Source organism: Fukomys damarensis, unplaced genomic scaffold (genome assembly GCF_012274545.1).
Source record: "Fukomys damarensis isolate Sample0158 unplaced genomic scaffold, DMR_v1.0_HiC HiC_scaffold_19, whole genome shotgun sequence".
Classification (NCBI taxonomy): Eukaryota; Metazoa; Chordata; class Mammalia; order Rodentia; family Bathyergidae; genus Fukomys; species Fukomys damarensis.
Window position 1 is genome coordinate 3,669,797 of NW_022900931.1, and position 26,977 is coordinate 3,696,773.

Genomic DNA, 26,977 nt, shown 5'->3' on the forward strand with positions numbered 1-26,977 from the left:
CAAACCTCTGAGATGTGCTGGTCAGTTAGGCTCTGTCAGAGGACAGGGCTTTCTTCCACCCCACCCCTGAGCACTCTCTCTTGTAAGTGTTGTTTAATGATTTATTTCTCCACCTGGATCGTGACCGAGGACCACATCTTCCTCAACTCGGTGGCCCAGGGCTTAGCAGGTGGCCTCTTTCATTTATGCATAAGCAATTAATGAGTGCCTGCTTATCAAGGCCCAGAGATCACAGACTCCTCCACAGGATCTAACACACCCAACAGATTTCTTCTTCTTCCTTTTTTTTTTTTTTTTTTTTTTTTTGATACCGGGGATTGAACTCGGGTCCTTGAGCTTGTGAGGCAGGCGGCAGAACCACTGAGCTAAATCCCCGGCCCCAGATTTCTTTTTAAAAATGTGTTGATCCTAGAAAAATAACTAGTACAGAGAATATAACACTTTCTGTAAGAACGATGGTCTCAAAATAAAACAGCCAAGGGGTTACTATTTAACAGCTCAGAATGGCTGTGACACATCGATATTTTGACAGACCCCTGTGTCAATGCTATGTTTAACTAAGGTTATTTTAGGCAAAAATTGTGACAATTAGTCATGGTTACCTGGAATACATTTCTCTATGCCGAACTTTACCTACCCAATCTTACAAAATGTGTATTTTTGTATGTCAATGACATTTAAGCATTACAATTTCAAAAGTTACTTATTAATTTCCTAACTATATTCAAAAGTCACAACTGTTCTTAATAACGAAAGCTAATGCAAAAAGAAAAACTGGCAAATAATTAACTCTAAGAAAATAGAGGCAAAGCTCAGTGGTGTAGTGCTTGCTGCACATGTGTGCTGGAAACCCCTCAGCCCCGCCTGCATGCAGCCACGCTCCACTGTTCTGATCTGTAGCCATGTGAAAGCAAATCTCATCCCTGGGGATGGCTGTGACCTCGAACTGCTGGGTAAAATGTGATGACTGGCCAGTGACGAAGCTTGGTAAAGCCATCTGGGGACAGAGATTATCATCAAGTACCCATGGCTGAGGGTGTTTGCATAATGTGACTGTGAAAGGAACTGTGCGAGGGGCTCGTTGGAATCAGAGTGCGCCCCGAGGGGGCCGTGTCTGAAGGCGAGTGCCACGCAAGTCAGGTATAACATTTTGGACATCAATCGACAATTACAAATGCTTTCTCCTGTGCTGGGCTCTTCTCACTACAGACCCTCCTGGAGGCGTGCAGGGTGCTTACTCTGTAAAGTACTATCTGAAGAAAGTTTTGAAAAACAAATAGTTTTCTGTAGTTTCTACTGTAGTTTTCTACTTTAAAATTATTTTGTAGGCCTGTAAATTTACACTTAAAAGGCAACTAAGGAGAAACTCTTTAGGAAGAGATTTCCAATACATTTTCCCCTAAGCACAGACTGTGCAATTTTTAGGAATGAAAAGGAAGCTGAGAATGCATCCTGTGAACGGTGCTCACAAGAAGCAGTTCGTCCAGGGTCCAAGTTAAGGTAAGACATTTTGCATAGTTTTATTTCTGCTTTCAAATGAATGTTACATGGTGGCCCTTAAAGCATTTGACAGTAACCGTCGACAAATAAACATATGAAAACACAGGGTCATCTCAAAGCCACCAGCTGAAATGACAGACAGCAAAGCCCAGGAAGCAGCCTCCACGTTCCTCTACTCTGTGCGAGGCCCGCTGTGCCGTGGCCCAGCCGTGGGAGAGGGAGAGTGAGGATGACACCGGCACCTGCAGGCCCGCACTGCCCCTGACACTGCCCCTGAGTGGTGCCTTGACCACGTGAGACGCACCTGTAGATCCATGCTCCTGGAGCACAAAGAGCTGATGAAATAGCCCGGGAAACAGCGAACCAACTTGGCCAGGCAAAAGCAAAGGATGGGGCTGCAACCAAGCCGAGCCTTCCGAATGACTCCAGGGATGTGAGAGAGGGGTGCACACTGCAAACCAAGGAGACAATGTGGAAAGTGCACAATCACAGGCATTCGTTCTCCATGTGCATCTCAACCAGCTTGGCTATTGGCTAAAACACCCAGAAAGGGATGTTTTGGGAAAGAACACACATCCCAGCATCTGCAGCTCCTGGCTTGTAGCTTCCACCTTCCCTGTTGTTGCTAGGATACCAGAAAAGCCATGGGAAACAGGCCTCCTCACCCTCCTGCATGCATCTGTCTGGACGGCCATGCTCCTGCATCTGTGCAGTGAGGCGTGGGCTGCGCACCTCCCAGCCCCGCAGCTGCCCACTCACTCCTTCCCCAGGGCCCCATGAGCGCTTCCCCAGTGTCCTTATGTGGGCACTTGTTTGCTTTCAGTGGACAGAAGATTTGGTTTACATGTGATCTCCAGTCATAGCAGCTGAGGGAAAGACAGTCAATCTTAAAAAAACAAATTAATTCCATAGAAGCCACACCAAAATTTTAGGGTTTTAATGCAAAACAGCACTACCACATTGTTCTAGTTTTTAATTCATGTCGACTCCACATCTGAACAAGCACTGAGTGTTTATCAGCTGCTTCACAGTAAGATGCAAAGAGAGGTAGAACCCTTCACTCCACCTCCGGAGAAACGACTGACCTGAAACCATTCCCTGGGTTCCATCAGGACTGGAAAAGGAGACAGCCGGAAGCGGGGGTCCCCAGAGCTGAACCCATTCATTATCAAATACAGAGCGAAGGCCTCCCTGGGGTAGAACTCGCAGGCGTCCTTTATGCTACTCTGGACCTGGCCACTGAGGCACTGGAGGTGTTTTGTGGGGCTTCCTTGAGCAGCCCCCCAGCGGGCTCCCCTTCATGAGAGCTCAGAACAGAGGGTTTCTGTTTATTCTAACATTCCTGTGTTCCCCGAGAAGCAGCACTGTTGTCCATGATTTCCCACACGCATAGGAGGCTGGCAGAGACTCTGTGAGGTTCAGAGGACGCACACTTCCTTCACACAGGCTGCCCAGAGCATTTCCTAAGAAGGCGTCTCTCCCATCTTGCCTGCGATGGACTATAGGAAAAAGGGTGCTTTGGAACCCACTTTGGTAACAGTCCTCTGGGTCCATGGGGTTTGACTTGGGTGATGCACAACGAAACGGGGTAGAGGAGCAAGAAGACGTGCAGGATGGGTTTCCCCAAAGAGAAAGGTTACTTATGAGGTAGTACCTGGTGTGATTTGGTCACAGCACGGCACAGTTACACAAGTAAACCTGAGGAGGCCAAACTGAGGCCCTCAGCTCAGTGAAAGGGGGGCTGCAGAGAAATAGCTACTCGCTTCCTCGACTGTCTCAGTAATCAGAGACTGCCTTGATTACTATCGAAGATCAAAGCATAGCAGTACATTTTATTGAGTGGCTACTTGAGTGCACACTAGAGGCTCAGCAGGAGTGATTCAAGTCTGTGTTCGCCACAGCTGTCTCCCCACCGGTCTCTCAAGAAAGCTCTCGGAGGAAACACTGCAGAGCAAGTGGAAGCCTAGACATGTGAGTCAGGACAAAGGCTTGTGCTGTGGGATCAGAAGAACCTGGGCTTGCCCCCGGCCCCACACACAGGAGCTGGGAGCGCCTGGATGAGCTGCTTGACCTCTCTGAGCGTCAGCTTCTTCACTTGCTCCCAATAAAGAGTGCTGTTATGAAAACTGCAAAATAATGTATAAAGGGTCTTGCACGGGCCTGGGCATACAGACAGTACTCAATAAATGATCTAAAATTTTTAATGAGGTACAGCAGAGTGCAGACACCTGCATGTACACTCCGAAGAGTTTTTCCCACGTACACACCCACACAGCCCCCTGGACGGTGATGCAGAACTCCAGCACCCCAGAAGGAAGGCCCTAGGTGCCCCTCTCCCTAACAACGCTCACACTTCCACCCAAGCAGTGCTGTTCCGACTTCTACTAGCATGATGAATTGTACCTGTTTTCCAAACGCAGGTAAATTGAATCCTACAGCATATGTATTTTGTGGCATCTGGATCCTTCTGCTCAATGTCATGCTAGTGAGAGCTACCTGCAGGCACGGCAGTTCACTGTTCACTGTGACGTAGCGTTTCACGATACACACAAGCCGTGGTTTATTTATCGACCTCACTGAGAATCACCTGGGCTGCTTACACCTCAGGGAGCTTAGCAATAATGCTCTGATGGAGAGTCCCGCCCATCCTCTAAAGGACGTACTGGTGCACCTATTTCTCCTGGGGACACACCGAGGGGCACAGAGGCTGGCTCACAGGGCAGACACATGACTGTCCGAGCACCAACAATGGATTACACCTCAGGCTGCACACCCTACCTCAGCCGGGGCTCTCAGTGCTCTTGCTGTCCCTTCTGTGGCTCTGTTGTGCGTGCCCATGGTGACTGAGGATGGGGAGCACTCCCATCTGGATTTCTGGCAAGAAAGTCTTTTGCTCATTTTGGAAGTGAGTTTTTTTACCTTCTTTGTTGTTCTACAGGGTTCTTAATACGTTACAACTGAGTCTTCTGTCAGACACTACAATGCAAGTATCTTGTCAAATTCTTTTTCTGGTACTGGGGATCGAACTGGGGACACCACGGAGCTACATCCCTGGCCCTGTGTTGTCAAATTCTGCCTTGTATGGCCAGTGCTCCCCAGTCAGGCACTCTGCGTGGAGAGGTCTCTGACTGCCCCAAGACAGTAACCACACTCTCCGGTGCTTCCACCTCGGTGCTCACTTAGGTCTAGGCATGTGTGTGCGTGACGCTGCTCCGGACTCTTCGGTCTGCTCTGAGACCGTTCTACTGCAGTTTCACCACTGCCCTGCAGTGCATCGCAGGTGAAACCGACCTTTCTCCTAAGGAGTAACCACTGTCGACAGGTAACTGTGTAAGAATGCCAGCTGGCTGAGCAGCCACAAAGCGCACTTAAACATGATGATGTTTTGCAGGCCCTACAGCCCTGGGGGAAGGTCCCATTCCACAGCCCAAGAGCTCTGAGGCTCGGCAAGGCCCCTGAGAGTTAAGAAGTAGGTGAACTTGAATCAGGGTGTGGCAGTAAGCCATGCTTCCTCAGATTACTGGAAAAAACACTATTTGGTTATTATTCCTATAAAATCTACATTTCTCTATGTGACTGAGTTTTGATTTCTTTCAAACAAGGTCTTTCAATGAAAAAAAACGGAAGAACAAGAAGAAAAAAATAAAACCTAGTTCAAACTCTCTATCTGTTTTACCCTGTGCCCCTAATAAAAGCTGATACACACACACACACACACACACACACACACACACACACACAGTGGACCCCTGATTTACAAACTCAATTTATTCTCGAGGGTTGGTTTTAACTCAAGTTGGTCAACTGAAGGCTCAGACTCCTCTCCACAGCCTTCAAAGTCTCCTGTGCAGGCAGATCTCAGTGTCCTTAGAGAGACCCTGGTCCAGGACTTCTCAATGAACCCCAGAGGAGACAATGCTGTCATGTTCCTCCCAGAGCTCTTTAAGGGTTAAATCTGTATCTGAGACCATCTGGAAGCACAAGCGGACAGCATTTGGGTCATAACTCAAGACTTTGTTCATAAATTTAATCTAAAATTCTGGTCGTATCCCAAGTTGTTCATATGTCAGGCCATTTGTAACTCGAGGGTCCACTTTATGTATATATATCTCCCCACATCAAGAGCAGCTGATCAAAAACACAGATCAAAAAAGAATAAAAGAAAAACACTCCAAATAAAGTTCAGCTGTTTCTATTTGGAAACAACAACAAAAAAATCCCACTCGCCACAATAAACTGACAAATAAGAAACTGACTCTGTGGTAGTAGAGCTGGAATTTTCCAGTGGCACCGGCTACTCTGTCATTACTGTGGGTGACCCAAAAGTGAGTGGGGAGTGAACAGCTGTGCGCCGGCTGGATCGTGTCCCTGACACGGGAGCACCCCAGGCTCTCCTCTGAGCTGTCACCCTTCCTGGAACTTGTGATCCCTGTGGGTCTCTGTAAACTACCTCCAAGGGGCAGGACAGAAACCCTCCAGTCTCATTCCCACCTGACCTGCTGCTGGCTGAAACAGTGGACATCTTTTAGTCCTGGTGCAGATTCCCAAGGGAATGGGTGGCTATCCAAGGGTACCCTGCCCCGTCACTCCCACCGCCCTGTGGTCCACGGCAGACACACACAGACAGGCCCAGTTCCCCCAGCGTGATGGGAATGGAGGAGCACGCCCGAAACTTCCGCTGCTGCTTAACACAGGATATTGAAACTAAAATTCAATGAAAATGTGGCTGGTGTTCAAGTACTGGAAAATGAGTTAAACCACATAAATTCAAAATACTATTGCTGCCACACTCAGAATACTTAATGAATCAACCAAAGAACACACTGGAGAAAATCTCTCTTGAGCTTATAGCTACCTGGCCCCTAAGTAGTTACACACACACACACACACACACAGAGGCAAGCATAGGACAATCCAGACACAGTGACGCTTTACAAGGAGTAACTCTGAGCTTCTGACCTGAGCAACTGCACACTACAACATCTCCTGTTGTCTGGACACAGGACAGATCTGAAGACAGACACTGTTTAACTTTGGACCTGCTAACGTAAATGCTAGTAAGACACCAAAGCATACATAAAGCAGGCTGTGGGATACACATGCCCAGGACTCAGCTGAGCTTTGCCTGGAGTTAGAGCCACGAGAATAATCAGGACAGAACTCGGCATCCCAACTTCAACCTGCCTGGGTGGTGGCAACTACCTCCCTGGAGGTCATCCTGTGTCTGTCAGGCCCAGGTGAGGGTCTGGGATGTAAAAGGTGTTCAATAAACAGTGAAAGAATAAAGGGGTAAATAAATGGTGGTTATGTCTGAGAAACCAGAGAGGGCAGAGAGCTGCCCCGGAGATCTCCAACACTCTCCAATGGTACAGAGGAGAAGAGGGAAGACCAGGAGGAGAAGAGCGAGACAAAAACAAAACAAGAGGAAGTTGCATGGAAGCCAAGAAAATATCAATGTGTTGTGATTAAATCTTACAAATTTTAATAAGATGAGAATTGCAAAGTATCCATTGATTTTCGCAAGAATGTGGAAAATGGTGACCATAAAAAACAAAACTTGCAAATACACTTCTCTATTTTTACTCCCTTCTGAAGCTCCACTGGGATTTTGAAAAAGGCACAAATCCACAGAGGTGAAAAATTTCTCATGACTGCGAAAGTTGCTCTAGCAATTAATTCTGCAAACCCAAGTAAGTTGATTCTGTGAAGCAGTGAGAGAAAGAGAGGAGCAATTCAATTTGCAGAATTTGCCAAAGCTCAGGCACCCACGGATCACATGTACTTCGCTGACAGCTGAGAGTGAAGATTAAAGTAGAAGTGTTATTTAGAAGTCTAAGAAGTAGATAGAATTCATTCTTCTTCATTCCAACAGAAGAATGGAAGATTCATTAATTCCTTAAGAGGGCAGACGGAAGACCAAGAGGACAGACCAGGAACGGTTCAGGGTGGAGGCACCCTGCTGGAAAGAGTGGAACAAAGTAAAAGTGTGTGTGCTAAGACATCAGGATCCTGCAGTAATCCCAGTAAATGCTGGCTGCCAGGCACATGCTTTCCTGCACAATACTGGAAACACAGAGGTCAAAGAAAAGCTTTTCAAGCAAACTCAGATTGTCCCCACCCATGAACCCACGTTACAGGAAACTCTAAGAGGAGGACAAGCAGGAGGAAAATGATCCACAACACATGGATCACAAGGACTGCTTTAGGTTTAGGTAGTGAGAGGCAATGAAGACGGTAAACATGTGCCCAGAGCTAAACAAACGTGTTATCCAGAAAAATGTTAATAACATTGTGTGGGGTTTTAAAAATAAGAGTCAAAATATACCACAACTAAAGCATCTCAATTGAGGGGTATTAAGTGGTCTGGGAAGAAGAGTAAATACCTAAGAAGTATAAGACTTTGCTTAGTCAAGGATGAATTTTATAATTTCTCATGGAATCATTAATCAAACAGAAAAAAGAAAACAAAGTTTCTAGGCTAGAAAAGCAAAAACACACCCAGAATTGGAAAATTTAGGGAGAACATCTAAAGAGGCTTTAAGCATAAATATATCAATAATTACATTAAATGTAAATGGACTAAATGCAATAGTTAAAATGCAAAGACTGTCAGATTAAGAAAAAACAGCTATGCAGGGACAAGGGGAAAAAATGAGAACCAAGACTTGTCATGTAGAGGTACAAGATCCCAACAATGAATGTAACTGTACTGTATCCCTAAAATGTACCAATAAACTCAATTAAAGCTGGGGGGGAAAAAAAGAAAAAAGAAAAAACAGCTATATGTTCTTCCCACAAAACTTATCTCATACAGAAAGGCTAAAAATAAAAGAATTGAAAAAGTTATAATATGTAAATCTATCCCAAGGCAAGTTATGAAGCTCTATTAATATTAGGCAAAGATGCATTTTTTTAGAGAGAATGCATTCTAATGACAACTGGGACTATCTCACACCTTTACTAAAAGTAACTGCCTCAAGCATGTAAAGGAAAATTATATAACTCAAAAGAGAAGACACATCTACAATCAGGCAGAAATTTTAAAGAACCTCTGTAATTGAGAAAGCAGGAGAAAAACCTCAGTAAGCACACAAATGTTTTCATTATGACCATTTACAAGATTAATAAATGTATATATCACTGCTCCAGGCTACTAGGGAAATGCTTTTGAAGTAGGTACAGAAAAGTTGCAAACACTTACCTACACCAGTCACAAAGCAAGTCTCAATATGTTTGCACAATAGAGGATATTAAGAGTGTGTGTGTTGAGCGTAATGCATCTATGCTAAAAGTAAACCTCCAAAAAGAGGCAAATTCTCATTCGTTTAGGAATCAAGAAACTTCTTTTTCAATAATCCATAGGCCAAAAACCATAACAAATTAGACAACTCTTTAAAATGAAAGGCAGCATAATAATGCATATCAAAACCCATGCAATGGAGCTAAAGAAGCACAAGGGAAAGATGAAAGGTGAAAATCAATAACTCTAAAGTGGATGAATATAACAAGTTAATGGGTTCAAAGATTCAGTACTTCATACCAGTCTCACCAAATTCATTTTAGGCAGTGCAATTTCAGTGAATAAGTCAGTTTGGGGATTTTAAGGGATTTTTTTTGTTGATAGTGATTCTGTGTGTGTGTGTGTGTGTGTGTGTGTGTGCACAAGTGTGAATGTGTAGAATCTGATGAGCCAATTTAAAAACATATGCAAATTGCTGGGTGTGGTGGAACACTCCTGTAATCCCAGTATTTGGGAGGCTGAGGCAGGAGGACTGCTGTGAGTTCTAGTCTAGCCTGAGCTACGTAGTGAGTTTAGGTCAGCCTGAACTACATAGCAAGACCCTGTCTCCAAAAGAAGAAAGGAAAAAAAAACAAAACCCATAATTCTTAAAGATGAGAAAAACTAGAAGGACTTGTGTGGCTATATGAAGAAAGGTTGGAAATCCATGGTAATCAAAACTGTGGCACTGATTCAGGCTTAGATAAATAGATCCCTGGAAAAGAAGAGTCCCCAAACAGACCTAAACATTGGTACCACATGGCACAAAAATGTTTTTGAATAACCAAGGCAGGCACATTTCTTCTGTCACCCCGTGTAGAAAGAATAGAAACAGACCTCCAGGTCATTCTACATACAAAATCAACTTCAAAGGAATTACAAACACACGTACAGAAAGTAAAAGTATAAAGTATTCAGATACAGATTATCATCTTGACCTTAAGATAGGGAAATATTTCCCAAACAAGATTACATTGAAAAAAATGAGAACTAACCATAAAGAAAAGTGATAAATTTGACCACGAATCCAATTTGACTACAAGTCAAGAACTAATGTTATTCAAAATAGAGGATTATAAGATGGAGAAAGAAAATGTAAGCAACACATGCAGCAGACAAAGAACTTCGATGGAGAATACATAAAGACAGGTGACAAATAAAAACCGAGAACCCAACAGAGAGAGGCAGGATCAAGTAGGCAGTAGGGACCAGGTACAGACATACACAATGCGTGCAGCAAACAGTGCTGGTCTCGCCAGTGATGTGTGGAGAGGAAACGGGGTGTGCAGCTGCCACTGCAGTGGAGCACAAGAGGGAGGACAGCAGGAAGGGCTTGACGCTCGTGGTGACATAAGGAGAGACCTCAAAAGCGGCTGTGTCAAAAATGGCAGGTGAGCACATCAGTGAGACACACAGAAGCAACAGCTGGAAGAAGCTGGGAAGGGAGTGAGCTAAAGAGTGCAGAGGGCCAGAGATGCTGTTCTCTCATTAAACACCTTTCAGCAATTGAAGAAAGTGATCCAGATGCCCCCCTTCCCCTCCCTCCGCCCCTCTTTCCCCTCTCTGTCTGAGACAAGGTTTCACTACGTAGTTCATGGTGACCATGAACTTGCTACGCAGTCCAGGCTGGCCTCAAACTCACAGCGATCCTCCTGAGGACTGGGGTTACAGGTGTGCGCCACCATGCCTGGCCTACAGAGGTATTACTTTTCATAAAGAAAGAAAAAACAATGGAATGGGAAGTGACGGGCACAGCCAGGGTCAGAAGCTGATTCTTAGAAAAGGCTTCTTCTGAGCAGAACAAACACCTGGATGGGTGCGGCTAAAGGAGGTGGCTTCCGAACATCCGTCTGGATTCTGTCTCCATTCGCTCCAGTACTAGAAGGGCCAGATTTCAGTCCACCACTCCCGACCCTGCAGGTGGCTAAGCCTTCTCATTCCTGGCCACGCAGTTCTCCCCGCTGCCCCCTCCCTGTTCTGGTATTTCTGGATGATGCCTCTTACTATACATACTTCACAGGACTTGAAAATCTAGTGGGCTCAACAGGTAAAACCCCAACGAATTACTACATATACACAACACCAAGCATAATTACTGTAATATTTTATCTTTTCTCAGTCATTCAGAGCAGACTCGGGGATCCTGCAATGCACCACTCATTGCCAAAGCACCTGTCTCTGTGGACAAGCGCACCTCATTTCCCACTGAATCACTGCTCACTGCGCACCTGTGTGGCTCCCTGTACTGTTCGTTCTCCCCCGTGATTTCCGAGGAGGTACAGGAAGGTGACCAGGAACCAGGCACTCACAGCTTTCTCCCTGGATGAGCTACAGGACGAGACACTGCAAGTCCCAGGTGATTTCCTCTTCTGCAGAAGGGGTATGACCGATGGGGCCTGCTTTATGGCGCTGTCACAATTAAGTCATGTGTGTCCTTCTAATGAGGACTGAATGTTTCATGATGAGTGAGTGAGAAGCCGGGCTGGAGTGAGTGTGCCTGTGATCCCAGCTTTGTGGAGATTGTGGCAAGAGGATCGAAAGTTTATGCTTAGTGACTTAGCAAAAAGGGGGGATCAAAAGCTTAAAAAGGGGATGTGGCTTAGGGCTCAGGCCCTGGGTTTAACCTAGTATAGGGGAGGGAGAAGCAACTGAACGTGTGAGCAGGGGGTGGGGACGACAACAAGAGGTCACGTGTGCGGCTCCCAGCAGGTGGGCATATCCGCCCTGTGCCTCTGGGTGAGGGCCTGTTTACTATCCTCTGCTCTTTTCTAGAAGCCAAAGGCTAACTGCTAGAACCCTCGTCTCTAGAAGGCCAATTCAGGAAACATAAAAGTAAACTGTGGGTTAATTTCTTTTTCCTAAGAAATCACCTTTTCCACTGGAAAATGGAACATCTGCAACCACACTCGAACATACTTGCATTGCTTTCCTCTCGTGTTTATTTCTTTTTTCTGGGCTAAGAACTGTCCAACCCCTCTAATGAGCAGTAGCAAGGAGTGGATAACAATGCAGCACAGGTGCCAGCTTTGTTTACCCTGAAGCAGGGGCTTCTAAGGCTGAGGATTTGCTCTTCCCTGTCCGATCTCATGAGTTACTGTGCTCTTTCAGGTAAGATTCTTTCCCGCTGCCAATTAGACAAATGACAGTGTCTTTAGCACAAATAATACGCATTTCTTAGTTGACTTACTTTGAAACACTTGATTCTCACCAGGTCCTTTTCCATCCTTGGCAGAGGTCATGGGGAAGGGAGTTTTGTTGATACAAGCCCCTTCCCCTTGGTCTCCTCTGTCCTAGCAGGGCTCCCCACAGGGACATCACCTACCTGTACAATGGCCTGGTCACCACTGCCCTGCATGCCAAAGCACAAGGCCATAGGAGAAAAGGGTTGGGGCTGAGGCTGGTTCTCACCGGGAAAGTTCGTAGGGTTAAAAGGTAGATTTCACCCCAAACCTAAGCAGCTGTACCTGTCCCCTGGGTACTGTCCACTACACTGGGTTAGTTCTGAACGCACAACTCTGAGGTAAAGTGAGGAAAATAAGCAAGATTCTGCAGAAGATCCTCTGGGGGCGGGTGGCCAGCTGAGGAAGGGCAAGAGTTAGACTTCCAGCTTCCTCAGCAGAGGGCTGGGGACAGAGCCCTGCGAAAAGGAGGCCTGAGGGAGTCTGGCATGTTTCTCCTTCCTCTAGGACAGACAGCACCTCATGTTCTGCGTTGTCAAACTGCTATTTTCCAACTGACTCATTACTCAAAAGTTTCTATTGCAAAAATATGTAAAACACGTCATGTTTACACTGTGGACCACATATACACTTGGGGCAGATGAGACTAGTGACAAGTAGCACAGGGGCCTCGGAAGAGCTGACTGCCCCAGAGTTTTTCAGTGACATGCTGGTAGGCAATGTCCTAGTCACCATGAAAAATTCAGCTCACTGAACCTCAAAGGTCACAAGAGTGCCACCCAGCACTGGATCGCCTTCAAAACAAGCACCAAGCAAGCCAGCTGGCCCCACACAGATGAACACCAGGAAAGGGGCCCTTGGGCTATGTGCAAGGATACAGGGGTTACTATCATCGATGCTGCAGCTGTCCAGGATCAGCGGAATGCCATCCAGCTCGTTCACCTGTGGAGACAGAAGATGGACAGCCTGGTCATCGCCGGAGGGGACAGCGACTCACTCCTCTTTCCCACTCAATGTCACAATGCCGTGTGCACAATCACATAAAAATCTACAGCAGCTCAGGAATAGTGAAAAAACAGATATATGAAAAAAAGCAATACTTTGTTTTCTTTCACTCTCTTCAAAAATGTTGGGGCAAGTGAGAAGCCTTATAAAAAAGGTAAGAGTAGATAACTTTCTAATACTGTTCACCAGGATAAACTCCAAATGACTGGAGCCTAAATATAAAGGATAACAAATGCCAGTACCAGAAAAGAACATGAATGAATTCCTTTTCGAAGCTGGAAATAGAAAAAAATTCCCAATTATGATTCAAAATTTAGAAGCAAATGGGAAAGAAAGGTTTTGAAGCGAGACTGTATTTTTTAAAAGGCAAATGAAAACAGGAAAAGTTAGTTGTCAAATTTCACAGATTTGTAAAATACTGCAAAGGTTTAATATTTCTATGCATAAAAAACTTTAAAAATTGAAACATCAACAAGCCCAAGGAAAGGGGATGAGACGCCGGGACGGATAGGGTACAGGAAGGAAACGTGGGACTGTGGACACCAGACTGCGCCAAACCTTTCATCAAATGAGAGCACAACCTGTGTGGAACGCTCCCCATGGCCAGGCTGCAGCCACCCGCGGAAGGGACCGGGCAGTGCGCAGCAGAACCACAAAGCATTTACCTTCTGCCCTGGGAATCCCGTACACAGGACCTCACAGCAAAATGTGCCACTGAATTTCATATAACAGCTCCACTCAGATGTAATTCTAATACCACAAAATTCACTCCTTCATTCAGCAGATTTTAGTAAATTCAGGGCTGCAGTATAGTATACCTGTACTGTACACTTGGGTATATACCATACCAATGTACTCATACAGCAAATATACTATATATTTAGTATATTCCAAGTTGTAAATATATTAGACATTTACTAGTAGAGAGCACCATAGTCTAATTTCAGAAAGTTTCCAGCACTTTAAAAGAACCCCAATACCTCCTGGAGGTCATTCCTCATCCCTACCGCCCCTTAGCCCTTGGCAACTGCTAATCTACTTTGCATCTCTGTACTTTCCTACCCTCGACATTTCACACGAATGGAACTGTGGGAGGCGGCCTTTTCTACCTGGCTTCCTTCACTTGGCATCCTGGTCTGCAGGTCCATCCTGGCGGTGTGCATGTCAGCATTTCTTCCCTTTGTAGGACCCAGTAACGGTCTGTTGTATGGATGCATCATATTTAAATGTCCACTGATGGACATTTGATTTCTACCTTTTGTCTATTATAAGTGCTATGACTATGCGCGCATGCGTGTGCATGCGTGTGTGCATGCGTGTGTGTGTGTGTGTGTGTGTGTGTGTGTGTGTGTTTCAGTGCTAGGGACAGAACACAAGGCCTTGCGCATGCCAAGCAAATGCTCTATCACTAAGCTACATTCCTGGCCCTCATGTACGTATTTTTGAATGGCTACATGTATTCTATTTGGAGGGGCTATGTATCTAGGACAGGGATGGCGAACCTTTTCGAGACCTAGTGCCCAAATTGCAACTCCAACCCCACATATTTAGCACAGAATGCCAACACTGCAATTAAACCTGAATATTAAGGTTGTAGTTTAGAGAAAACAACTCATGCGATTCGCGACATCATCGCAGAGTGGGCTCTGTATATTTGCTGGGGCACGCGTGCCATACATTCGCCATCTCGGACCTGGGGGATGAACCGCTGGGTCACATAATGGTAGTAACTCTGTACTTAATGCCAAGGAACTGCTAGGCTGTTTTATGACAGGGCTGCAGCACTCTGCATTCTCACCAGCAACGCACCGCAGCTCTCACCTGCCCACCACCTCACCAGCGCCCGTAGTCACCTGCCCTTCCCTTGGCCATGGTAGTGCGCGCGGAGCAGTGCGACACTGGGATTTCTGAAAGCGTTTCTCTTGGGACTCGTGACGGTGAGCACAGCTCAGTCACAGTAACAAGCCAGGTGTCCACCGAAAGCTGCTGCTGGAATAAACCACGGTGCGAAGGCAGCAGACACCCGCAGAGCTGTGCAGTGGGATGGAGAAGACGTGGTGCCCTGCCAGCAAGGGGCCACCAGGACGTGGCGGCAAGTGAGAGAAGCACTGCGCAGGGCAGGCTTCTGTGGTGTGTGTGTTAAACATACACATTCCGGGTGTGTACTTCAGTGAAGAGTACGGTACCTGTTCAGCACAGATTTGACTCCTAGCAGCACAAAAAGGGAGGGAAAAACTAAAAAGGAAACAATGAAGAGTTGAGCCCAAAGCAAGTAATTGTTCCTCATAGTAAAGAGGTTGGAGTTGGAAGAAATGAAAATGGACAGTCTACCAATGTTCTTGGCTATATAATTTTATGACTTTGAGATTTGTGTGTTTTACATTTTAAAAACTGAATTTAAAGTTCTAAACAGAAAAAAGAACAACCAATCAATCTGACAGCATATAAAGCAAGAAAAATTATTTCACAAAATTAATACAGCACTTTCACTTTATATCCCTAATCCTACTGAGCATTAGTAATATTAGTTATTTTGAACCACCATTTATACGTTTAGTTTAAAGCAGATGAGTAACTAACATTAGTAACCACAATTTGCAAGCTTAAAAAATACCAAATGAAAGAGGGTAATTTTATGTTTAAATTTTGAAATGTCTGAACTCATCATTTTTTCTTTCCTCCAAATATTGATTTCCTAGCTCTGTCTACTGAAAAGACCTAAGAACACTCAAGCCTGGTAGCAATGAGCACCCTGAGTTTGAATAGTGCCTCCCACTGTTTTCCAGAAGAGTCCACAACAGACAAGCTAGGAGCCCCTGTTAGTAATAATTCTTAGTTTCTCAAAGGTCAGGAAGAAGAGAGTAAATTAGGTGGCAATCACTTAATCTGTATTAACTTTTTCCTAGGCATTGGAGTAGGGATGAGAAATTAGTAACTCTCTGGTAGACATCTAGCATACTTTAAACAATCTCAGTAGACACTGCGATGAGCTCATTTCATTCTGATGAGCCCAGGACACAGCTCGAGGTGCAGACAAGGAAGGCTCAGGAGTGGGCACCTTCTCCACAGTCCCTTGTCTAGAAGGGCGACTCCAAGTGAGGTCTGGAGACTCTGGCAGACGGCAGGAGCAGACACCGAGAGGACAAGCTGGCAGCCTGACATGTGCAGCAGAATCTTTTAACAAAATCTGGAATTGAATTTTCTATTCTTTAAAAAACTTTTTTTTTTTTAGTAATTCACTTTATACTGCATTATACAAAATTGGTCCAGGACAATTTGGGAGAAAGTGAACTCATCCTGCACTAGCCGGTTGTGACATGGGTGTGGAGGGTGGGTCTTGGACAGTCCATGGCCAAGCTGGCAGTGGCCCCACCTGTGACACATTCCTCACCCCACTCCTCCAGTAACTGGCCCCACATATGCCAGCAGCATGGGTGCAGCCAACAGACTTTCGATGGGAAAGGAGATGAAGACACAGTGAGGTCCAGGGAAGGGTGTCATGACTGGCATGCAGAGAAAGCACTCCAGGAGGTCCCCACAAGCACCCTGCGAATATGGGATCGAAACCCTCTGGGACAATTGTCTCTGCGTCGGGTGAAAGTTGGACGCCATGTTTTCAGTTTAGCTGAGGGAACAGATGGCAGGGGCTCAAGGCTGCCCCTGACTCCAGCCCTAGGCATGTAGGGGACCACAAGGACTTAAGCTTCCTAATCAGTAAAATGGGGACACTGGGGCCTCCTTCAAAGGGTGACTGTGATTGTGGACTGGGTGAGGTACGGCGAGCACAGGCCAAATGCCCTGAGGGCACTGCAAGTGGCCATAGCAGTTGGTGATGTCAATACTATGTCCTGGCTGCAGCGAGGAGTTGGGGGTGCTCCTGAGAGCCAGAGGAAACAAGCACAGGGCTAAACCTATACCCCATTCTGCACAGAGCCAAGGTGCAAACGTCTTTGCAGACACCAGCTTTTCTGGTAAGTGAGAAATCAAAGTATTCAAGATGTATTATTCAGTGCAAGAAAAACATCTCGCTTCCTATAAAGAAAAAAAAAGGGAAAGAAAAAGTTCTGAGATATGCCAAATGGGTAAGATTTCCTTTGAGGGAACTGAAATTTAATCAGGCAATAAGAGTAAATTAAAGAGTTCTTAAAAATGATGGTCATACTGGAGCTGCAGGTGAACCGAGGTAGGTGCGCTCCTAGATAAACATCTCCGCTCCTGCAGCAGCGTTAGGGAAGGATACAGGCAGCTTTTTATAGCAGTGCATTAAATGTTTACAACATAAACAGCCTATTCCAGATACGGATGACAAAGGCATAATTACATGCTCAGGAACAAGCACAGGGTACAGGCTCTGATAAAAGCAGACACCAACGCAATGGTTCAAGGGGGGGACTAACGTGCAAGTTTACTGCAGAGCTCGGTTGGCAGCTGCAGCTACACGCTGGTCTAAAGCTGGGGCAGGGGAGAGCAATTAGGAAATTAACGAGTTTTCTTCTGCTAGCACTTTGTAAAACAAGGAAGTTGTTTGTTGCTCTTCTTAACATGTTGGGAACTGATTCTAGACCCATAACAAATGAGTCACAGGTTGTAGTTCATCTGAGGAGCCAAGCTCAGTCAACACTTTCTCGTGGTAATGCAGCTCAACAAGACAGTAAGCCTGGCATTAAACAAATGAACATTTAGCCTCTGGACACAGGGTGCAGACAGAAGGCAACCAGCTGGCTCAATTGCTTTCTGTCCCACTGGAGTCAAGAGTGTCAGAGAGGCCACAGCACATGGGCCGAGCAGCTCTTCTGGGAAGACCTAGTTGCCTAGCAGAAAGCAGTCTGGGTTATTTTGGTTGCTCTCACATCTAATGGTGACCATAAAGACAGGCAGAAGTGCAGTCCCAAGGTGGGATGGAATCCCCTTGAATCAAGCCTTGATGCAGTGTAGTGAAACGTGTTCTTAACACAGCCGCTTGAGATAAGACAGACCTGCAGACCACCACAGTCCTCCTGCCAAAGCAAATGAGCCATCCACAAGGGCATGGTGGTGGTCAGACACTGATTCCACCCAGTATGGGTGCCGTGTGCCTGGGCAAGCTGAGGGCCCAGCTCAGAAAGGGCGGGATGAAAGGATTACCTTGTAGGACAAACAGGGACACAGGCCTCGATTACCACCATGTCCCTGCACAGGGAGAATTCAGTAAGTCTAGATTTTCTCACATGGAACAAGTGAGCCATCACTTGCGGGAGGGCTGTCTGAGAAGGTGCTCGGCACCTGGCCCAGCACATGTCTAACACATTGGGAACACGCAAGAAATGGGAACCATTTCAAATGCTCGTTCTGCTTAGTTCTGAGATTCCAACAGTTTCTTAGCACATCTAAAAAGGGCTGGACATAGGAGCTCTTCATCAAACACTAGCTGTCTTTCAACAAAGGTCAAAGCATGAATTATTTCTATAATCATAAGAAATCCAGTGGTGTGCGCTACTGTAAGAGCCATGTCCCTGACTGTCCCTACCTGGTGAACCTGGAGGTTACTAACTTCCATCCATACCCTTCTGCTGGCCTTCGCCTTTCTCAGCAATTCTAAGGAGTCACACAGGAAGTCTGACCTCTGCCGACGCCGTGTTCTCATCCCCACAGCGAATGCACCACCATCTCTGGGCAGCAGTGTCTTAGACAAGCCCTCTAGGCGACCACAAGATGTGGCCGAGAAGAGCACCTGCCAGGCCAAGGTCAGCCAGACCTACGGCCACCCTGGGACTGGAAGCCTAGGGCACTACCTTCCACACACTCCCGTGTGCGTTATGTTCTTTACTCCTAAGCTGACCTTTACTGAGACATAATTTACAAGAAAGCTGCCACTGGACCTGTGTAACCACAGATAAATCAATAAACAGAACATTTCCACCACCCCAAAAACTTCCTTGCTCTGCAACTCCCAGCGCTGCCCTCACACCAGACTTGGCCACCGCTCTCCTTTCTGCACTTTGTTGGTTCTACAATACGAACGAAGTTATAGCAAAACAAGTCTTTTTCACTGTTTTTAAGCTTTAACCATCTTGTTACACGCACCACTAGTCGTTTTTTATTTCTGATTACTAAAATACCACCATTTTGTCACCCACTAATGGGGCACTCAACGTTTGGGTCAATTCTGTCTTATCTAAAATGAATGGAAGTACTATGGACATTTGTAAGCAGGCCTTTGGGTGGACTTGTTTCCATTATCTCTTGGGTCAATACCTAAGACTGGAATTATGGGGTCATGTGTTAAATTTATATTGGAGTTTCTAAGAACTACGCTTCTACTTTCTTAACTGAGTGTACCCCTTATATTCTCTCCAGCAGCATATCTGAGTTACTCCAGGTCCTTACCAACACCTGATATTACAAGGCTTTACAGGGAGGATCATGTTGTAGGAAATTTACATTTTCTTTATGACTAATATGTGAAGATCTTTTGGAGTGCTCAGGAATTCCTGTATTTTTTAGTTAAGTATTGTTCAAATACTTTCTCCCATTTTGTTAACTGGGTTATCTTCTCACTCAGTTGTAAGAGGGTCTTTATATATTCTGTATGCGAGCAAGTCCTGTTCCAGATATACATACTGCACATACTGTCTCCTAGATGGTGGCTTGCCTTTTCACTTTATAATAGTGTGTTTCAAAGAGCATAGCTTTTAAATTCAAATGAGGAATGATTTATCCAATTTTTGCATGGTTAGTTTTATGTTTCTTAAGAAATCTATACATTTTATAGTTCTAGATTTTGTATTTCCATTTTAAGTCAACTTTTGAGTTTGGCATAATGGTTTTTTTTTTCCACCCCTTTTATCCCAGCACAATAAACTGAAGAGATTATCCTCTCCCCACTCATTCTATTTCTGGACTCTCTATTCTTTTCCACTGATAAACACATCTGTATTTACGCCAATACCACAATGTCTTCAATAGCTTTACAATAAGACATGAAAGACGAAGGAAAATCTTCTCATTTTTTCAATTTTTTTTCTTTTTTGGTTATTATATAGTTTGACAGGGGTACCATAATGAAATAGCAGAGGCACATTTCTTAAATGGTACAAATTTATTGTTTCACAGTTCTGAAGGCTCCAAGTTGAAGATGGAGGTGTTGGTAGGGTTGGTTTTTCCTTGTGGGCTGTGAGAATTTAGTCCATGCTTCTCTTGCTGCAAGTTTTACAAGTGTTGGTTTTTGTGTCACACATTTTTCCTGTATTGCGATCATTAGTGTGCGCTCCTCTTATTTTGTTAATATGAAGGAACTGAAGTTCTTGATATTCTAATATGAGGTCAACAGTGCATGGTTGAGACAGAGTATCATTGCTCCTGATGCATCATCATTCTACATATTACAAGATTAAATGAATATTTCTGAAAGGATTTTTGTGGTGCTACCAACAAGAAATATCATACTGTAGGTTTTTTTGTTTGCTTGTTTCCCTCCAAAACATTTCCCACTGTTTGGTTTGCATCTGGTAACAGAGTATGGTGGCTTCATAAAGAAAGTGTGAAAGTATTCCCTCCTCCTTTATTTTTTGAAGGCAAAAGATTAGGTGTTAATTCTTTCTTAAATATTTGAAGGAATTTATGATTGAAACCATGTGTGCTTGGAAATTTTGCTGTGGAAAAGCTTTCATTATAAATTAATTTTTAAAACAAGCTATAGAGATTTTCTGTTTTATTTGCTCTGTTTTGATACTAACTTGCCAAAGTGTTGTGATGAAGCTGTACATAATATCCCCTTATTATTTTTTTGGGTGTCTATAGTGCCTGAAGGCCCTCTCTTTTTATTTTATTTTTGGTACCAGGAATCGAACTTGGGACCTTGGGCTCGAGAGGCAGGTCCTGGAACCACTAAGCTAAACCCCGAGCCCTCTCTGTCATTCTTGACAGAGATTATTTATAGTTCATCCTTTTTACTAGCCAAACAGAAAGATTCATCAATTGTGTTAGTCTTAAGTATCTAGTTGTGGTTGGCTTTTTTTTGTTTGTTTGTTTGTTTTTGGTACCGGGGATCAAACTCAGGTCCTTGTGCTTGTGAGGCAGGTGGTAAAACCACTGAGCTAAATCCCCAGCCCCTTAAGTACCTAGTTTTTGATTACACTGACTTTCTCTACTCTCTTTGTTAGCTCAATGATTTCCATCTCATTTCTATTCTTCCTTTTCTGCTCCAAATTAAACATTGGTTTAATTTGTTGCTGAGCTCTCCAGTTCCGGTCTCAGATCTGCTCCTCCTTTCACATCCGTCTCTCTTAGCTTCAGGGAGGGGCAGCTCTGCCATCAGCAGTGTGTTGAGACTGCTATGTCTCCTTGATGAATTGGCTCTTCAGTCACTATAAAACACTCCTTTCACTTCCAGGGATACCCTCTGTCCTCATACCCACTAGCAGAGCCACTCCAGCTTTCAGGTGTAAGCGTCTGTACGGCACACCATCTTCATTCTTATCTCATCTTTATATTCAAAGTGTGTTTCGTGCAGAGATGATATAACTGAGTGTTCCTTTTTTATCCAGTCTAACAGTGTCTGTCCTTTAGTAGGATGTTTAAGCCATGTTTTTACTGTATTTATTAATATGTCTGCATTTATCCTAAATTCCTTTGTTTTCCTTTTTTCTTTTCCAGACTTCTTTTAGTCTGAGTAGTTCTTGGCTTCTCTGCTATTTCCTTATTATCTCTGCTCCTCCCCCTCTCAAGTGGCTGCTCTGGGGCAGTGGTGATGAACTTACGGCATGTGTGCCACAGCGGGCTATTATCACCGAAAGCTCTACAAGTTCCCCATCTGGGGCCAGGGATTTAGCGCAGTGGTTCTGCTGCCTGCCTCACAAGCGCAAAGACTGAGTTCGATCCCCGTACAAAATAAACAAACAAACATAAAAGGTTCCCCATCCCTGTTAGGGTTTAGCACATATATGAACTCAGTGCAGCCTATCTACAGATATCCTGTATTACTTCACATACGATGCACACCTTAACCTCTCAGCCACGGTTCTCACACCTTTTTCTTAATTCGTTAACAAACTACAAATTACATTGCTATTTTTGCTTACTTTAAGGAGTCAAATACAAGGTAATTAAAGAGGACAAGGTGCTTTCTTTTTGTCCACATGTATTAACTTTTGCAGCTTCAGGTTTCTGTCACAGGTCTGTGAAGCACAGGTTTCCATGCGGCGTCATTTTCCTTCACCCTGCAGAACTTCTTTAACATCTACAGCACAGTTCTGTTGGGGACAGAATCTCTCAGCAATCATTTACCTGGAAATGTCTTTACTTTGCTGTTGTTTTTAAAGACTATGTGGGCCACATGTATACCTCCAGACGGACAGCTTTCTGTTAGCAGCTGAGCTGTACCTCCACTGAGTCCTGTCCTGCCGAGCTGTACGGGGAAGCCTGACCGCACGCACATCTCTGTTCTGTGCTGACCGGCAGAAGGCAGCGAGTGAGAAAGTAACAACAGGGCCGAGAGGATTAGCCAAAACCACACAAAACCGCCCCAAAGTGGTTCTCGTAAACGCTAGCAGAACGGAGAAATTCTGGAAAGGCTGAAAAGAGGAGGGGCGGAGGGAGGGAAAGGGAAGGAAAAAGGATTACGGCGTTTTACGTCCGAGCACCGACTCCCCGCAATGAATGCGATCACTAGGTACAGCAGACGTGCAACGGTAAACGGAAAAAGCCTAAAACGGAAAAGAGAGACACGCTTTCAAAAAGGAAAGAACAAGGGGGAAATAGACATAGATAACATAGTAAAATATTCCGAACAATTCATTGCTATGATCAAGTATGAAAAAACTGAAAATTGAGAGGAAATGGGTATTTCTGAAAAAAGCAGAAAATGCGGAGCATGGTGTCGCATGCCTGTAACCCAACACTTGTGAGGCAGAGGCAGAAGAATCACTCAGAGTTTGAGGCCAGCTTGGGCTACACAGTGAGTCCAAGGCCAGCTTGAACTACATAGCAAGATTTTGTCTCAAAAAAGAGAAGAGCAAAAAAATGTTAAAATTGCCACAAGAGATGAAAAGTTTGAACAGAACAATAATTTTTGATAGCACTTTTTTTTTTTTTTGGTACCGGGGATCGAACTCGGGACCTTGTGCTTGCAAGGCAGGCAGAGGAACCACTGAGCTCCATCCCTGGTCCCAGAACAATACTTTTTAAAGGTGCTAAAAATGGCCAAGACTTACTAAACAAAAGCCAAAAATTCAAAGAGCTCTCCAGCTCCTCACCACATTTCCAAGGGACAGGTTCCCTGTTTTGTAAACAAGACTAAAGGGAGAAAGCTTCCTAGTGCATGTTAATTTTATTTTATAACTTTGTTCTAAAACAAAGACAAGACAAACAAGTGGAAGAAAATTGCAGATCTCTTACCTTATGAATATAGATCCCCTCCCCCAAAAAATCAAGAAATAATATCAGGTTAACTAACCTGAATATGCTAGAAGAATACATCAAGATCAGGCAGTTTTCTAAAAAATGCAGGAATAATGAGATTAAAAAATGGACAATGTATGATCCTTAATAATCCATGCATGATCATCTTTCCCAGCACAGAGAAAGTGCCTGATCACTTGCAACTCCTACTTAGGGTTTTCCAAATTCTCAGAAGGCTAGAGACCCTTTTACCCCAAGACAGGTTCTGTGTCAGAGCCAGTACGAACGTTCCAGTTGCAGGAATCTCAGGCAGATGCTTCCACCAGGAAAAACACAAGGACACTGCCGCCTGGTGCCGACAGAGAAAAACTAATGTGATGCAAAGCTGTCATTTTAAAAGGTCTTTGTTTCTGCCCTGCTCTTAAGTGAACCAAATCGGACACGTGTGCTAATATCATGTTGTTTCTTTGGTGTGAGAAAGCAAAAGAGTAAATAAGAACCAAAATGTATAAAGAGGTATTGTGAAATAAGGAGAAAACATTCAAATGGGAAGGGGAACTAGGGATGGGGGAGAGGGAAAGGCAAGAAGGGAAAAGAAATAAAAGAACAGAAGGAAAAATTGAAAACAAAGCTTTTGTACACAAGGAGGGTCAATGTGGGGGGTGGGGAAAAAGGAAGAATCAAGATATATCACATACAGACACAAATTTCCTACGATGAATATGATCATTATATATATATAAATTGTACCAATAAATTTAATTCTAAAAAACATAATAAAATGTCTTTGTTTCTAGAAATCAAAGATGCTCAGGAAACCAACAAGCAGTGAGGGTAATGTGAAATGTGTTTCAGGATAAGATCATCACAGAAGCAACGGCAGAAGGAAAATCAAATAAAGCAAGAAGGGTGATTTGGCTGAAGGAGGTGTGTGTGTGTGTGTGTGTGTGTGTGTGTGTGTGTGTGTGTAAGAGCAAAAGCAGAAATCTTACAGGATACGGTGCACAGATCTAAAATGGGGAAAAAACATAGAAGGCCAGGATAAAGACAGACACAGAGTAAAAACACACCTAGTCTACCTGCTGTGCACATGATTTCAGAGGAGGGTGTTTCAGTAGCTGCAGGGGCAGATCTGTGACTGGGCCCATGAATCTGGGAGAGGAAGAGGCTGGGTCTTTACTCACTGAAATCACTCAAAGGAAAGAGAACAGGATCCAAGAAATTGGTGAGGAGATTGCTCCCAAATGTCCTAGCCACAGGCTGGCAGGAACCCTGGTAAGGCAGAAGATTCCCCCGGACCCTGTGGCCCTCCCCTTAACAGTTCCTGTGACAAGCTGGTTTCTGGGCTCATCTCTGTGTAGATGTGACTGTGACAGACCAGGGATCGAATGGCTTTTGTCCTAACTTTGGTGTGTGGGGCCGGTGTTTTGATAATCCCATGCCCTGGAAAATTCTTTAATTTGAAGAAGTGAGGCATAGCAGAGGTTTGGTATTGGGTGTTCCCCAAAGAACCGCATACATTCCAGTAGCAGACAGCTCCAGCTGCAGCTGGACCTGAGCAGAATTAGAAAATCGGGCAGGACACATCTTGAACTTCAATTTTTTTTTTGCACTTAACATACATGAGCAAGAGAAATTAAATTTAATGCCTCTGGACTTTAAGTGAAATGTAATCTTTGATTTTAATATACCTCTCTGGGAATTTGATAATGAGATAAAATTAATATTCAAATATGGAGTGTCTTGTGAGCATTTTATTATTACAACGAATTTAGGGTTTTCACTGGAATATCTTGGTGTGGAATAAATGTTCTGCCTTGAGGTCAAAGTGATTTTGGAGTTAATTAGAGTCATGTGTTGTTCTGACCCATTTAAGGGTCTCTGGAGGGCAAAATCACTACCCCCCCCAGTGGTGGAAAAGGAGCAGGTCTGTACTGGCAGAGGAGCCTCATCAAGGGCAGAGAGGAAGTCCTGACAAACGGAGCTTCTCATCAAAGGAAGGACAGTCCACGCCCTTGATGGCCAAGGTGAAGCCCAACACATTAGCAGGGCAATACCAGCCACAGGACAGAGAGTGCCAGCAGGGTCAGAAGAGGTGTCCTCTCTCTGTTTCTGGTTTGGAGAGAGCTTGCTTGACACAGTACTTTCTGACCTCTTTCCCAAGGCCCTGGCCATCAGCTCAGAAAGTCTGGTTACAGGAAGTCCATGGTATACACAGCAGACATCTGTCTGTTTGCTTGTCTGACTCTACCACCCACGGTGCCTTCAGAGTGCATGCTGCTCACCTCTGCTTCATAACCCATCTGTGCCGGCAGCCTGAGACGCCTTCTGTGACAAAGTCAAGAATCCATGCCATCTCCTCTTTAGGGGACCTCCAGGGACCCCAAAAGGTGACAGAAACCAACATGCACATGTATGGGAAGCGGTGGGGCAATGGCGGATGTGTGTGGAGCCAATCCGTAGAGCAGCTCACATAGCACCTGTCCTCCGCGCCGTACACCCGGGTCCCTGACACACCAACGCTGAGCCATCACATCCTGCTGAGTCAGGAGCTGGGGTAAGGGCTGGCAAGCGCTGTTCTCATGCACCCTCAGGCCCATGCAGAGTGCGCCTCGGTCCTTACCATGCTTGAAGTTGCCCGGAGAACTGTAGAAACTCTCAGGGCCTTGGCTCTGACACTCACCAACTGAATTCTGGTCTAATGGCCTCTGGTGTGTGTGTGCATGCAGAGGTGAATATATATGTATATGTGTGTATATATATGTATGTGTGTATATATGTATGTGTGTATATATGTATGTATGTGCATATGTGTGCATATGTGTGTGTGTGTGTGTGTATATATATATATATATAATTTTTGAAGCCCCTTGGTGATTTAGATATAGAGTAGGATGGAATATAAAGTCGTACAAATAAAAACTTTTTTTGACTTTTTTTCTAAGTATAAAGTGAACTGCTGAAAAGTTTATGCAGCTGAATGGAAGGCATTGAACCCAGGGCATTCACACTAAACTGCACCCACAGTGTGTTTTTTTGTTCATTGGTTGGTTCTTTTTTAAACTGTTGACAGGGTCTCACGAAGTCACTTAAGTTGCCCCAGGTGGGCTCAGACCTTGGATGTTCCTGCCCCGGTCTCTCAGTGCTGGGATTGCTCACCTGGCCAATTTCGAATTTCTGAATAAAGACCTGAGTAGAAAGGAGCAACCAGGGCTCCAGGATGTCATTTGAGGAAGCTACTGCAGAAGCTGAGTACAAAGACAATGAGGCCAGGAGAGAAGCAGATGCAGGTAACCAAAAGATGGGAACTGTTTTTCAGGTCAGTGAGGGAAGAAAAGAGAGACAGTGCCAAGACACGAAGTGCGGCTCGGCTGTATGAAGGGGGACGCACTTGTTGGGGTGGGAGGTGCTCGGAGAGGTGTGGGGAAGAACGGCAGCAGTTAGGCATGCTCTGTAGCTCATGGATTCAGAATGTGAGCAGTTCTGTACTCCTGTGTGCAGCGGGACAGGTCTGAGCCTGAGAAGTGTGTGGTATCATTTGCATAAAGATGGCCTCTCAATCCTGGGTGCTGGGTAGAAAAAGCAGAGAGCTGAGGGGCTCCAATGACAGCTCCCCCCCCCCTTTTTTTTTTTTGTT

The 26,977-nt window shown here is 44.8% G+C and overlaps 1 protein-coding gene across 1 annotated transcript in view; it reads right to left on the reverse strand.

Annotated features, from left to right (window-relative positions):
* Nucleotides 1-26,977, reverse strand: part of Atxn10 (ataxin 10) — a 129,552-nt gene that overhangs the window by 13,177 nt on the left and 89,398 nt on the right. The window contains exon 10 of the mRNA XM_010634493.1: nt 12,837-12,900. Within this exon, the coding sequence (XP_010632795.1) occupies nt 12,837-12,900 (64 nt within the window). The remainder of the gene's footprint in view (nt 1-12,836; nt 12,901-26,977) is intronic.